We start from the raw sequence: 14,715 nt of genomic DNA, 5'->3' as shown, positions 1-14,715 counted from the left end.
TTTTTTCAGAGGGGATTTTTTTTTTTCAGAGGCGGGCCATATTAAAATGACCAACGGGCTGGATGTGGCCCGCGGGCCGTAGTTTGCCCACCCCTGGGCTGCAGTAACAGAATTTTGCATTCTGATGTTTATTTTCTGTCCCTCTTACACCTCATTGAGTCAGGGAGGAACCAACCAGAGCCATTTCCTAACACTAGCTGCTCAATTCTCCCCTTCTGGTTTCTGTAATGGCTTCTGAATATTCCCTTCAAAGCCATTTCCATTCCAGACTGATTACAAATCAGTGTTTTAAACAAAACACTTTAAAAATAAGAATTAAAAATACAAAACAGCACAAGTATGTTGCAATTGACAGCAGATTAACTGATGGATAATCAGTGTGCTAATTTTACGGGCCATATAACAGAATTTGGCTACATCCAAAGGAAACTAAATCATACTCATCTCATATTAGTAAACAGACATAAAATGATCAGAATTCCTGAGGTGTGTTATCAAGAGATGAGTTATAAGGCTGTTCTTAGGATATTTACAGAAGATATACTACAGGGGTCTCCAAACTTAGGAACTTGAAGATGATCGCTAAACAAGGCAGTCACTGAATGAAACCTGTATCTGCACTAACTGCATAGACATAAGGACGTCCTCCTAGAAAAACTGAGATTTTTGAGATTTACACAGGTAGTCCTTGAGTTATGATCAGTGGCCTAGCAACCACTCAAAGGTTATGACTGAGTTACCCGAGGGACACTTACAGTCTGGATTCCAACAGTTGCTCTCCCTCCACAGTCTGCACTTGACTAGCAGGCCACAGATTAGGACCATGCAGCATCCCACAGTCACATCACTTTTATGACGATTTTGCTGAAACCTGGATTTACTTCTGGTTTGTGGTGAAACGGCCCATAGCGAACCACTTAACAACTGCAGTGGTTGCTTTTCAACCATGGTGTTTGCTTAATGACAGCCACAATCATTGTTATGACCAAAAAGGCCATTAAGACCCTCACGAGTATGACCACGATGGGTGTACTTCATTATGGTCATAACTCAAGGAGTACCTGTAAAACTGTCTCAGTCTATCCTGGGGCAGCCCAGAATGGTAACTGATCCAAAAGGCAGCACTGGGACCACTGCAGAGTTAATTGCAGGCTAAACTCTTTTCTGAAATCACTATACTGGCCATCAGTAGAATCTGGGATCCAAGTAAAAGTGTCATTATTACCTACAGATCATAAAGCATCAGAATAGATACAACACCTCCTTGCCAGGATGGAAACTTCTGAAGGCCCATGATGACTCACCCTCCCAACAGAGTTTGATGGTGAAGTACCAGACATTTCCTTTCCTGTTGTGGCCCCACACTTCACTAATCTGAACTCCCAAGTGACTATCCAGCCCACCTCCCTATTCCACTGAGCCTTTTTCATTTATTTACAGAAACATTGGGGTTTTGTTGTGGTCCGCCAGCAGCCTGTGGAGCTGGCAGCAGAGTCGGACAGTGAGGAGGAACATAATAAGCCAGTCATGGAATATGAGGAAGGCTCGGACAAGGGATCTGAGTCCAACACAGAGATGGGGCCAGGGCCATCTGAGAGTTATGTGCTGACTTCGGAGTCTCCAGAATCTGGCATCAGCCAGGCAGAGGAACAGGGGGAACCTGTTACCAGTGCGCGCTTGCGCAGAACTGCCAGAAGGCAAGAATTGTTCAGACAAAAGGGGCAACTCGGGAGTAAGGCTTGGAGGTGATTGCCCCCCCCCCATAAGACATAAACAAGGAACAAAGGGACAGGACCCTTTGCAGGAAGCAACTTTGTTCGTTCTGGTCGGTTTAAATTCTGAAGCTCCATCTTGACTTTCTGCTCCGTTTGGCCTTGTACAGCTAATTGGCAATATAGTCGTTGGCAGCATTTCAAAGGAGATAAAGGTGGGTGCTTAGCTCCCTTATCCCAAAAGACTTCGGTTGGACTAGTCCTAAACTGTGTGGGACTCATTATAGGCTGTGAATGCATATAATTTACAGCCATTTAAATAAAAACAAAGTTTTTGGGAACAACGTGGGATTGTTACTATCTCAGGAAGCCCTAGTCAGAACAGGTTTTAGTTTTTATAAAATATTTTGTATTCTTTCATATCTGTACTCTGTTAATAATTTGCCCAGAATCCCGATTGTAAGTAAATGTTTCATCTAAAGTACAGGTAGTCCTCGACTTATAACAGTTCATTTAGTGACTGTTATAGGTTACAACACTCAAAAAAGTGACGACCATTTTTTCACTTATGACCGTTGAAACATCCCCATGGTCATGTGATCAAAATTCAAACGTTTGACAACTGACTCATTAATGACAGTTGGAAGTCAATGGGAAAGCCAGACTCACTTTACAACTGTGCTACTAACTTAACAGTAGTATTCACGAAACAACTGTGGCAAGGAAGGTTGTAAAATGGGGCAAAATTCACTTAACAACTGTCTTGCTTAGCAACAGAAATTTTGGGCTCAAATTTGATCATAAGTCAAGGACTGCCTGTATTGCAGCTTAATACTGAAAGTTGATGACATTCAGCTGCTTCAGAATCTGCTTCTGTGATCATTTTTAGTCACATAATAATTTTGCCGCAATTGTAAAACAATGCAGAAAGATGCAATGTTTCAACAATTAAATGTCCACATTTAGCAAACACAAATATTGTATAGATTATTTCTATACATTACAGATTTTCAGCAATCTAGAATCAAAATAACGAAGTTCCCATTTTCTGTTTTGGAAGCAAGCGTTTTTCTAACATGGATACAGTAAAAAACAAACAAAAGTAACAAGATTGTACAAGGAAATGAGAGAAACTCAAAATCTGAACCTGAACACTGCAATATATGTGCACAGCATTCAAATGCAATTTCTATTAAAAAAAACCAATTTGAACCACATTTTCTCTATCCAAAATACTAGATTAGTCCTACACTATAACTTGGGGATTCTCACCTCTTGGATCAATTACATCACTATAAAATTCAGACTGCAGTCCTAAGCACACTGACACAAAAATTAAAGAGATTACTAGATCATGTCAAATTCATCTAATTTAGCATTGTGGATCACATAGTCGTAAATCTGGTATTTAAGATCAGCTGGCCATAATTTTTGGAAACAGAATATAAAATAATATCATGAATAACTGATTCTCTATGACTGGATCCAACCCCCCAAACCAGCCACAAGCTATCACATCAGAATACAAGAGCTTCTATACTTTTAACTATGGATTATGTAAACAAATAAATATTGTTGAATTTCCCTATATTTAATTTTAATAGATAAATCTATGCTTTAATATTGCAAGGGAAAAATGTATGCTCGCATCTTCCATGATATTCACAATTTTACCTTTATCACATCTTATGTTCATACCTAGGGCACTGTCTTTCTTCACTGGGAAGGTGTTCCAGCCTTTTAATTATTTTGGGTGCCTTGGTTGTCTCTTTCCCTATGATACAATATCCCATTTTTGAGGTATCATGGCGACCAGGACTGCACATAACTTTCCAAGTGCGGTCCAATCCTATTATAGTGGCTAGTTAATATTTGGTTCCTTTAAGAATGTATTGGTTGGAACTTAACTTTTTCACTGTACCCATATAATACTCTGGCTAATAATTACCTTGAGTTATCCACTATGTAGCTCTTCCTTGTCACTCATCACCAACTCGGATTCCATCATTGTACACAAGTGAATTTTTTGAGAAAAAAATGTGCTGGATACTTTTTGCAATTGCAAACCACATCTTCCATTATTCATCCACTCCGAAGAGATTCTTTCGAAGTTCCCAGTCTTATTTTGATGTTACAACTGATATCACTGGCAAACTGACCAATTCTCTACTTAATTCTAAGTCCAAATAAATTAAAAGTAACTGTCCAAATATTGTGTCCATTTTGAACATCTACAGGATTGCTGACCTCTTTGTAGAGGCCATGTTGGTTCTTAGAGCAAGCTTGTTCTCCTGTATGTATATTTAATTACTGCCCCTACAATAATGTTTTTTTTTATCATTTACTTAGAAAGAATATTATAGGCCAGTCAATCCTGCCTCCTCCCTACATCCTTTTAAAACCAGTTAATGATTTTCTAGTTTTCAGAAAAAGATGTCAAATATTTTTGATAGAATAATTCTATTTGATAGAACTTCCAAGTGGATATTGTTGTGACTCAAGATTTTTTAAAAAAATTATTGAGAGCCAATGTGGGTTAGTGGTGAAAGCATTAGGGAGGAAACCAGGAGTCCATAATTCCTAGTCCTGCCTTGGGCACAAAGTCACCTGGGTGACCTTGGACACTTTCTCTCAACCCTAGGAAGGACTTGTCCAAGCATACTCCAAGAATCAGACATAACTGAATAGAATAACAAATGAGGGAATCTTAGTTCTCCCTGAGCTTGGATGTTTCCTTGCATCTTCTGATGCTGTTAGCTAGTTGGTAATGAAATGTCTGCAAGAAAATAATTAAGTTCAGACAGCCCCAAAGACCCCTAATTTCAACCCTGAGCTACAAATATTCTTTCTTTAAGAACAAATGTCATTAATTATTATGGGAGTCAGGAGGACTGAAATCTCAATTAGGATGTTAGCTTTAGGTCATTTTAACTGGCATGTAATGGCCAAAACGTAACATTTCAAGTCAATATTCTTCTAAGTATTTAGTTACCTCAATTCACTCTAACACTTATACTCAGGTCAATGGTATCACTGCCTCACAAGCATCCAAGCTTTGGAATTAAGCCTACATTCCACTAATTTTCAGCCATGTGACATCAGCTTAATTTATTTTTATCCCGCTTTTATTTTTTTATAAATAACTCAAGGCAGCAAACATACCTAACAATCTTTCCTCCACCTATTTTCCTCACAACATCCTTTGTGAGGTGAATTGGTCTAAGAAAGCAAGTCACCCAGTTGGCTTCCATGCCTAAGGCTGGACAACTCCCAATCTCCAGGTTTCTAGCATTAGTACCTTAACCAGTAACCAAAATGGCTCTAACCAACTAACTGATGCTAACCTTACAAAAAACCACCAAAGGAATATGAAAGAGCATTCCTTGACACAATAGCCATCCAAGCCTTTCCATTTACTGTTTTATGTGAGAATCTCATGTATGAATACTAAATTCCCAACCATAATTAAAAGCATGGTGTAATATTATGTCCATCCACTTACAATTAGTTCTTAGCTGTTTTCACACATTACACTAAACAATACACCATCGTTTACCAAGTACAGTGCATGGGTTTGCAGCATCCAATAATCAAAATATATACCTACTGTTTTAACAGCTGTACCATTTATCCAAATTGTAATAGTTATTAATAATGTTAATAAAATATTAATAATATTAATATTAATATTCTTTTAACAGGAATATTCTAAACATTGTAAACCACTTTGCTGGGCTGTCATGTCATAATGTCAGATTAGTAAATAAATAATGAAATCAAGCTACATTAGTGTGAACTGTAGTATGAATCATGCCTCTGTAAGAGTTCATCATAAAGAGGCATTAACAGAAAGGGCAGCGCTGCCTCTCCTCATAATTGCAGATTTCAGGGAGATTGTGAGACTCGTGCACAGCTGCAGCCCCCCCCCTTTCCCCCCCCACTCATCACACAAGCAAAGCAAGGTTGCCCCACAACTAGACAACTGGCGAGGAGCCCCCATCGGCATGACAATAAGAAAGCCACTCAAGGCAATTCCCCCCCCCCCCGTCCTTAATCCCTTTCCCCTCGGAAAACGGCCTTCCTCTACCGCTCCGGGTTTTTGTTCCCCACACAAACAAACCTGTTCCTGGCAGAAGGGCAGGGAAGCACCTCGGAGACGGCCCAAAAAGGCGCGCCGAGCCGTTTCCCCGAGAGCAAACGGGTGGAGGCACGAAGAGGCGGCGGGCGGCAGAAGCCCGGTGCGATGTGCGCGCAGGTGGTGGGATGCTCTGCTTGCTCCAAGCCCGGAGAGAGGAGGGAGGAGACGGTTGCAGCATCCCGGGCTTGTATCAGATGCCCGCCCAGCGGGGTTCCCAAGCCTGTCTGGCAACACGGCACGCGCGCACACACACCACACACACACACACACACACTATACACACACACACACACACACACTCACGCACACAGAGGCGCGCGGCCTCCTCCATCTTCCACCCCCCCCCCCCGACTGAGCGCCCCCGAATCGGCCACTTTTTTAGGCCAACAACAGGCCCCGAGCCTCAATTTTTTTTTGGGGGGGGGGGGAGAGGGAAGCGCTGATGACCGAGACTCTCCCGCTGCCCTCAGCCAGGTGGGCGCCTCCAGGTGGGCGCCTCCAGGTGCGCTCCAGGCCCACCGGAGCGCCGGGGGGAGGAGGAGGGGGGTCGCTCGGCCCCTTTTTTCCTCAGGGGGACAAAAGCTCCCAGGCCGGAGGTACCCGGGCTGCCCCCACCACCAACCGGAGCGCGGCGCCTCGGGAGCTTCGGGCGGCCCGTGAAGGGAAGGGTCGGAGCCGGGGCTCGGCCAGCGGGGCTCCCGGGGAGGCGGCGGCGGCGGCGGCAAAGCTCACCAGGAGTAGGTCTGCTCCGCCATGGCGCCGGCCCTTCTCCTCCTCCTCCTCCTCGTCCTCGTCGTCCTCCTCCCGCTGCCGCTCTCGGCTCCCTCCGCGTCTGGCGCTCAGCGGCGGCCCGGCTGCGGCTCCCGGCCCATCCTGGCGGCGACAGCGGCGGCGACGGCAGCGGCGAGGGCTGGGAAGGCGGTCCCCGCCCAAGCGGAGGCGGCGAAGCCTCAGCGGCGGCCGCGCCGCACAGACCCAGCTGCGCTCCAGTGCCGGCGGGCGCGCCTCATAACCGAGCAGGAGGGCGCGGCGGCGGCGGCGGCGGAGGGAGCGGGCCGGACGAGCTCCTGAGGGGAGGCCGCTCGCTCGCTCGCTCGTTCTCGCGCGGAGGGGGCGGGGCTCGGCGGGCGTGGGGCGGGGCGGAGGCGCGTCGCCCGCTCAGGCACGGACGCACGCACTCACGCACGCCGGCGGCGCGTCACGTGGCCCAAACAGGCTCACGTGCCTCGGCGCAGCGCGTCGGGAAAGACAGCGGCGCCTGGCGGGGAAAGGGACGAGCGAGGAGGCCCCGCCTACCGAGTTGCGCGTGCGCCCTGTGCTGCCCTGTGCTGCGCTTGTGTGCGTCTTTCCAGTCCTGCCCGAAGGGACCGTGCGGAAGCCGAGTTGAGTCCGCGAACAGGACGCTGATTGGGCTGCCCAACGCAGGGAGTCCCGGGCTTCCGATATCTCTCGCTTTCCGGACAGTAGAGTCCCTCTGGAATCGTCCTTCCTGTGTCCAAACAAAGCCAGGCCGTGCTTCTCACCCTGCTGGCTGGGGAATTCTGGGAGTTGAAGTCCACTCTCCTCTGAGGAGAAATGCCCGATGGCGGAGGATGCCCAAAGGGCCGTTCTCCCTACGCCTTTTCCCCTTGCCTGGCATGTTTTCCTCCCGTTCAGGCTCTGCAGTTTTCTGGGCGAGGTTTTTCAGGAGTGCTTTGCCATTGCCTCCTTTCTAGGGCGGAGAGTGAGTGACTGGCCCAAGGTTTCCCAGCTATGCCTGAGGGAGGACTAGAACTCGCAGCCACCCAGTCTCTTGCCTGGTGATGCCTTAAGGCAGGGGTCTCCAACCTTGGCGACTTTAAGACTTGTGGACTTCAACTCCCAGAATTCCTCAGCCAACTTTGCTGTCTAAGGAATTCTGGGAGCTGAAGTCCACAAGTCACCAAGTCCACAAGTCACCAAGGTTGGAGACCCCTGCCTTAAGGCTTAAGCTGGCTCTCATTTGCTGTCGCAAAAGGTTGCTGGAGGGCTTGGGCAGCTGATGCGGAGAGCCCATTGGGCGCAATGGGAAAGGCACCAGGCTAGAAATTGGGAGACGGTGAGTTCTAGCCTTCCCTCAAGCACAAAGCCAGCTGGGCAATCTTGGCCCATTCACTCCCTCAGTCCCGGGAAGTAGACAATGACTCACAGCACTTTTGAAAAACGTTTTCTTGATTAAATGTTTTTAACTGTCGGTAAACCATTTATAAAGTCGCTGAGAGACAGCATATAAATTTAATAAATTATTCTAACATCAATGGCTCTGCATCAGGCTGGAAGCAAGTGTCAAGCAGCATGCCACAGGGATCTACTGTAGGTCTGCAATTTAATATGTTAATAAATGGCTTGGATGTGGAGTTAGGAAATATGATTTACCTGGTTTGCAGCTGAACCAGATATTTTCCTTTGAAGTCATCTTTGGTTCATTAGAAAACAGTATCCAGTTTAAGCTACAAGTAATCTTTATTTGGTCAATAACCACCACAAAATAGAGACAAATAGAAAATAAGTTTAAGATTCAGGGGATCTTGGGATGCTGGAACAGTTAATGGAAACCAGCAGGATGAATTCCAACAGGAGCAAATGCAAAATCCTGCATTTGTATAGAAAATAATATTCAAGCCATGGATATAGCATGGAACCTTATGGTCAGCTGTACATGTCAAAGGGAATGTCTGTCAAAAGTGTGATCCTAGGAAATAAATACAGTCCCAGGCTGCACCAATGGGCATTGATACCTTCCAATCCATACAGGGGTTTAAAACTCAGTATATATTAATCCCTGATATTTCACCCTGTTTGATAACGTAATAGCAGCAGTGAAGACCTGTGCATAGTGCATCACACAAAAAGTATCTTAAGTCAGGAATTTTGCCACAAAAAATATCAGCCTGAGTGGTATGTAATCCAGAGATACAATCCATCCTGGGATTATTACACTGCTCAAAAAAATAAAGGGAACACTTAAACAACACAATGTAACTCCAAGTCAATCACACTTCTGTGAAATCAAACCGTCCACTTAGGTAGCAACACTGATTGACAATCAATTTCACATGGTGTTGTGCAAATGGAATAGACAACAGGTGGAAAGCAGAGGCAGTTAGCAAGACATCCCCAAGAAAGGAGTGGTTCTGCAGGTGGTGACCACAGACCACTTCTCAGTTTCTATGCTTTCTGGCGGATGGTTTGGTCACTTTTGAATACCGGCGGTGCTTTAACTCTCGTGGTAGCATGAGACGGAGTCTACAACCCACACAAGTGGCTCAGGTAGTGCAGCTCATCCAGGATGGCACATCAATGCGAGCTGTGGCAAGAAGGTTTGCTGTGTCTGTCAGCGTAGTGTCCAGAACATGGAGGCGCTACCAGGAGACAGGCCAGTACATCAGGAGACATGGAGGAGGGCAACAACCCAGCATCAGGACCGCTACCTCCGCCTTTGTGCAAGGAGGGACAGGAGGAGCACTGCCAGAGCCCTGCAAAATGACCTCCAGCGGGCCACAAATGTGCATGTGGCTGCTCAAATGGTCAGAAACAGACTCCATGAGGGTGGTATAAGGGCCTGATGTCCACAGGTGGGGGTTGTGCCTACAGCCCAACACCATGCAGGACGTTTGGCATTTGCCAGAGAACACCAAGATTGGCAAATTCACCACTGGCGCCCTGTGCTCTTCACAGATGAAAGCATGTTCACACTGAGCACATGCGACAGATGTGATAGGGTCTGGAGACGCTGTGGAGAACATTCTGCCTGCAACATCCTCCAGCATGACAGGTTTGGCAATGGGTCAGTAATAGTGTGGGGTGGCATTTCTTTAGGGGACCGCACAGCCCTCCATGTGCTCGCCAGAGGTAGCCTGACTGCCATTAGGTACCGAGATGAGATCCTCAGACCCCTTGTGAGACCATATGCTCGTGCGGTTGGCCCTGGGTTCCTCCTAATGCACGACAATGCTAGACCTCATGTGGCTGGAGTGTGTCAGCAGTTCCTGCAACACAAAGGCATTGATGCTATGGACTGGCCTGCCCGTTCCCCAGACCTGAATCCAATTGAGCACATCTGGGACATCATGTCTCGCTCCATCCACCAACGCACCACAGACTGTCTAGGAGTTGGGGGATGCTTTAGTCCAGGTGTGGGAGGAGATCCCTCAGGAGACCATCCGCCACCTCATCAGGAGCATGCCCAGGGGTTGTAGAGAGGTCATACAGGCACGTGGAGGCCACACACTACTGAGCCTCAGTTTGACTTGTTTTAAGGACATTACATCAAAGTTGGATCAGCCTGTAGTGTTTTTTTCCACTTTAATTTTGAGTGTAGCTCCAAATCCAGACCTCCATGGGTTGCTCAATTTGATTTCCATTGATAATTTTTGTGTGATTTTGTTGTCAGCACATTCAACTATGTAATGAACAAAGTATTTAATAAGAAAATTTCATTCATTCAGATCTAGGATGTCTTATTTTTGTGTTCCCTTTATTTTTTTGAGCAGTGTATTTATTTCCTGGGATCACACTTTTTTTGACTTTCATTCCCTTTGACATGTACAGCTGACCATAAAGTTCCACAGGGAAAATAAGAAAAAGAATATATACTAAGACAAACTAAAATGGCTACACTTACAACAATTTCAGGCTAGACACCTTGCTATATCCGTGCCTTTATTTCAAGAATAGACATCAGGCAGAACTTCCTGATGGTTCAAGCTGGAAGACAATGGGAGCCCCTTCCATACAAAGTGGTGAAATCTATTTTGCTGGTGGTCTTTGAGCAGAGGTTGCTGGTCTTAAGACTTGGCTGCTTTGCAAAACTTTGGGGTAAAGTGGTTAGTTGATTTCAGGTTGTTGGTCTTTTCTGATGCCGCATTATATTGCTTTTGATTTTGCTCTTATTTGTATGGTTTTAAGTTGGTTAGCCCTCAGAAGTCATGTTTGCAAGATTGGTGGCCGTATAAATAACTTTAATTAAAGACATTTGCTAAATATTTCAGTGAATCTTAGACCAGCCTGCTTAGACTGAATGACTTCTAAAGCATCTTCCAACTGCACAATTCACCCTTGAACTCACCAGTGCATAAATACAGTTTTGCTTATGTTGTTGCTGTTTGTGAGGAGATGGGAAGAATTAACCAGTGGTACAGCTTGCCTTCAGAAGTTGAAGGTGCTCCATCACTGGAGAATTTCAAGAAGAGACTGGACAGCCACTTGTCTGAAATGGTCTAGGCTTAGGGTCTCCTGCTTGAGTAGGGGGTTGGTCTAGTCACTAGATGACCTCAAAGATCCCTTCCAACTGTGTTATTCTATCTTCTATGTTCTAAATCAATTCCCTTTCAAGTCCTAGCCAGGTTTTGTTTGCCTTCTTAAATCCCAATAAGGTTGGGGTAAGTCAAATATTGAGGCTATTTCAGAGAATGGTGACAGTGCTATATATATTTTTAAAAAGGCTGCTTTAACACATTGTCACCAACATTCTTTAAAAGAGAGACCCTGGATGAAGTTCCTTCTGCAACCTAATAGCACAAGCCCACATCAAAGGTGACAACCAACACCTTGAATTTTTCCCAGAGGTGAACAGGTAAGCATTGCAGCTCTCAAAGCAGTTGTGTTCCATGGACAAATCAAGGCATAGCCGGCTGCAGGTTCCAAGTGATCTAATGTCAGGCCCAAAGCCAAGAATGATGATGATTCAGAGGTGATTCTTCCAAGCTGAGTTCTTTATTATTTTGTGTCTATAGATAAAATCTTGCCAGATTGAGGGTTCTACTATCTGCATATATTCTGGGAAGAGTATGTAAGTAAGTATCTGACAAATACTTAATAGAATATTTTCTTTTGTCTTATAACACAAGATGTATAATTGTGAAAGCAGCAAGATTTTTAAAAAAAATAGAAAAGAAAGGGAAAAGAAAGAATTGCAGCAAATGAAAATGAAATGAATGGGTTTACCCCTTTGATTAAAAAAACCTCTAACATTTATTTTAAATTGCACACTGTAAAAAAGATTTGCTGTCATGCTTAGAATTTGGACCTCTATAACCCAACAGATAGACTTAACATGTCTGACAAAGACTGGGGAAAATTATTCCTTATTTTGCTATCAACTACCACCCTTATACCATGGCACCCCATGATGTAATCTCTGACCAGCTGAGCATGTTCTTCAACAGTCCCAAAATACATCCAGAGAAGTGCAGCTCTCAGCAGATGAAAACACGCTTGTACCTGGCCCAGAACGCCTGCCTCCTCATGGTCCCATCTAGACATTCATCCCAGCCTATGAGAACACATGCAGCATGGGTCAAGGGCATTTATGTTTTTTCCCCAAGAATTAAAGTGGTCAGCTGTCATTAGTTAAGTTGAACTGAGGAATGAAGGAAAATTGGATTCAGAATCCAATAGCTTTGGTTGTTTTAAATACATTTCATTTATTATATGCTTGCATAGTTAACAGTCTTTAATCTTAATGAAAAAATATAAAGAACCCTGTATCTTTGTACGTGAGTTACAGCCACAATTGAACCCAAAATTTCTGTTGCTAAGCAAGTGAAATGAATTTTGCCCCACTAACGACCCTTCCTGCTACAGTTAAGTGAACCACTGCAGTTGTTAAGTTAGTAATATTGTTAGGTGAATCTAGTATCCCCATTGACTTCGCTTGTCAAAAGGTTGCAAAAGGGGACCAGCTGACCCCAGACACTGCAACTGTCATAAGCATCCAAATTTTTGTCACGTGACAGTAGGGATATGCGATGGTCGTGTGAAAAACTGTCATAAGTCACTTTTTTCAGGGGTTTTGAAATCTTGAATGGTTACTAAACAAATGATTGCAAGTTGAGAACTACCTGTGTTCAAGTGGTTGGCTTTGCCAACACTAAACTCTGAGCTGTGGTGACACAGGGGTTAAAATGCAGTACTGCAGGCTACTTCTGCTGACTGCCGGCTGCCAGCCGTTTGCCGGTTCGATTCTCACTGGCTCAAGGTTGACTCAGCCTTCCATCCTTCTGAGGTCAGTAAAATGAGGACACAGATTGTTGGGGCAATAGGCTGACTCTGTAAACTGCTTAGAGAGGGGCCTTATAAGTCTAAGTGCTATTGCTATTTTAACTATGTTCTGTGAAACAAACCCCAAAGATTCACATAGAACATTGCCCCATATATGGCAGTCATGATCCCTAGGAGCAGAAATTAGCACACAATGTGGCTTCTTGCTATGTAGAATCCAGCTGTTGGGTTAAAGAAGGGTTGGCAAATGAGCTTCTCAACCTTAGCAACTTTAAGAGGAGTGAACTTCAACTCCCAGCCATACTGAATTTCCCACACTGACTGGGAAACTGAAGTTCAGCCGTCTTAAAGTTGCCACGGTTGAGAAATGCTGGGCCAGAGGAAGCCTTGCTAGTTACATTTTGCAATCCTGGGAATTTGCACATACTCACCCCCCTACACTGGAACTCTGCAGCAGAGAACTGAACCTGGGGCTTCCAGCTTGTCTTGCAGTCTTTCACAGCTTTTCACATGAAAGAAAGGAACAAATTTGCCAGGAGGATTAGCGGAGATGCTCTCCTTTGGGGAGGCGTCCAGCAAGGAGCAAATAGCTTGGCAGCATTTAAGGAAATGAGGCAATTCCATTCATTATGCTTATGATAATAAGAGTAATTACATCATTAACCTTTTTACCAGCTTTCCCAGGAGAGCTGAGAAATTTTGTAATGTATAGACATCATAATGATATGGTGGCTTTAGGCGGCAGTCTTCAAACCACTTTCTCTCAAGTAGTCTAATAGAGTCCCCCGGGTACCTTTCAAGAGGAGGAGATGGGAACGGGAGGGGGAAATTGGCTTCTTTGGATTAGAAATGGGGCTGGTTGCCAAGGGAAAGGGGCCAAGAGTTGGCAGGGAACCACCCACCACTTGGTGCTTGTCCCAAGGCCCCACGGAGCGAGGGGGAGAGCCCTGGGTGGGAGCATGTTTGCAACATGCTTGCAAGATTCCACATGCCGCCTGAGTCTGAGGAGGCGAGGAGGAGTCTCCATTCTCTTGCAAGATCTTGTGTCGGTCCTGGGAAGGAATGGAGACAGCACCTTTCCTCCATTGGCCTCTTGGTGTAGGTGGGGCCTCGTGTTTTGGTTTGGGAAATGAAGAGCTGGGAGCTTCTCAGCATTCAACAAGGACAGGAAATTATGCCTCCCCCCAAGCCTCTTCCCCCCTCCCATGTCAAAAAAGATCAACCCCATCCAACTTCAAAGCTGGACAACAGATGCTGGCTTGGCGCTTCGGGCTGCCCAGAAGCTCTTTGGTCAGAAGCTCTTTGGTCCGGCATCTCTGCTCCTAGTTCCCAAGTCTTGTGCAGCCTCCGACTCATTAAGAAACAGGCGGGTGCTTCATTATTTTGCCCAATGGGTGACATAGATAGCAGCAGAACCAATAGGGTCGTGTTAGCTTCAAAGAGAATACAATTAACAAGAAATCACCTGTTCAGTCCAAAACAGACATATAACACTTCCGAATCTAAACTCTAACAAAGATTGAAAGTGAAATGCCTAAGAGAAAAGGGAAAGTTTAGCTTTCCATCACATCAATAGTGATGTGAACTTTGGGAGTTGAAGTCCGCACATCTTAAAATTGCCAAGGTTGAGAAACATTGATCTGGACAGAGGGCAATGGAAGCGATTCTCTGCAATGTGTGGTCCTCAATGGAACTGCATCTACATGGAGGGAAGAATGCAGAGGGGTACCCCAAGGCTCTGATTTAGGCCCAGGACTCTTCAACATCTTTATGAATGATTTGGATGAGGGGATAGATGGGGAACTCATCAAATTTGCAGACGGCACCAAGCTAGCAGGAATAGCC

The 14,715-nt window shown here is 45.2% G+C and overlaps 1 protein-coding gene across 1 annotated transcript in view; it reads right to left on the bottom strand.

Annotated features, from left to right (window-relative positions):
* Positions 1–6,956, bottom strand: part of SPPL3 (signal peptide peptidase like 3) — a 109,555-nt gene extending 102,599 nt beyond the window's left edge. The window contains exon 1 of the mRNA XM_026717031.2: positions 6,583–6,956. Coding sequence (XP_026572816.1) covers positions 6,583–6,605 — 23 coding nt within the window. The 5' untranslated portion in view covers positions 6,606–6,956. The remainder of the gene's footprint in view (positions 1–6,582) is intronic.
* Between the last annotated feature and the right edge of the window lie 7,759 nt (positions 6,957–14,715).

The sequence above is a fragment of the Pseudonaja textilis genome, chromosome 15, assembly GCF_049901715.1.
Source record: "Pseudonaja textilis isolate UNSWEBS1 chromosome 15, rPseTex1.2, whole genome shotgun sequence".
Classification (NCBI taxonomy): Eukaryota; Metazoa; Chordata; class Lepidosauria; order Squamata; family Elapidae; genus Pseudonaja; species Pseudonaja textilis.
This window is presented reverse-complemented; position numbering and strand designations above follow the sequence as displayed.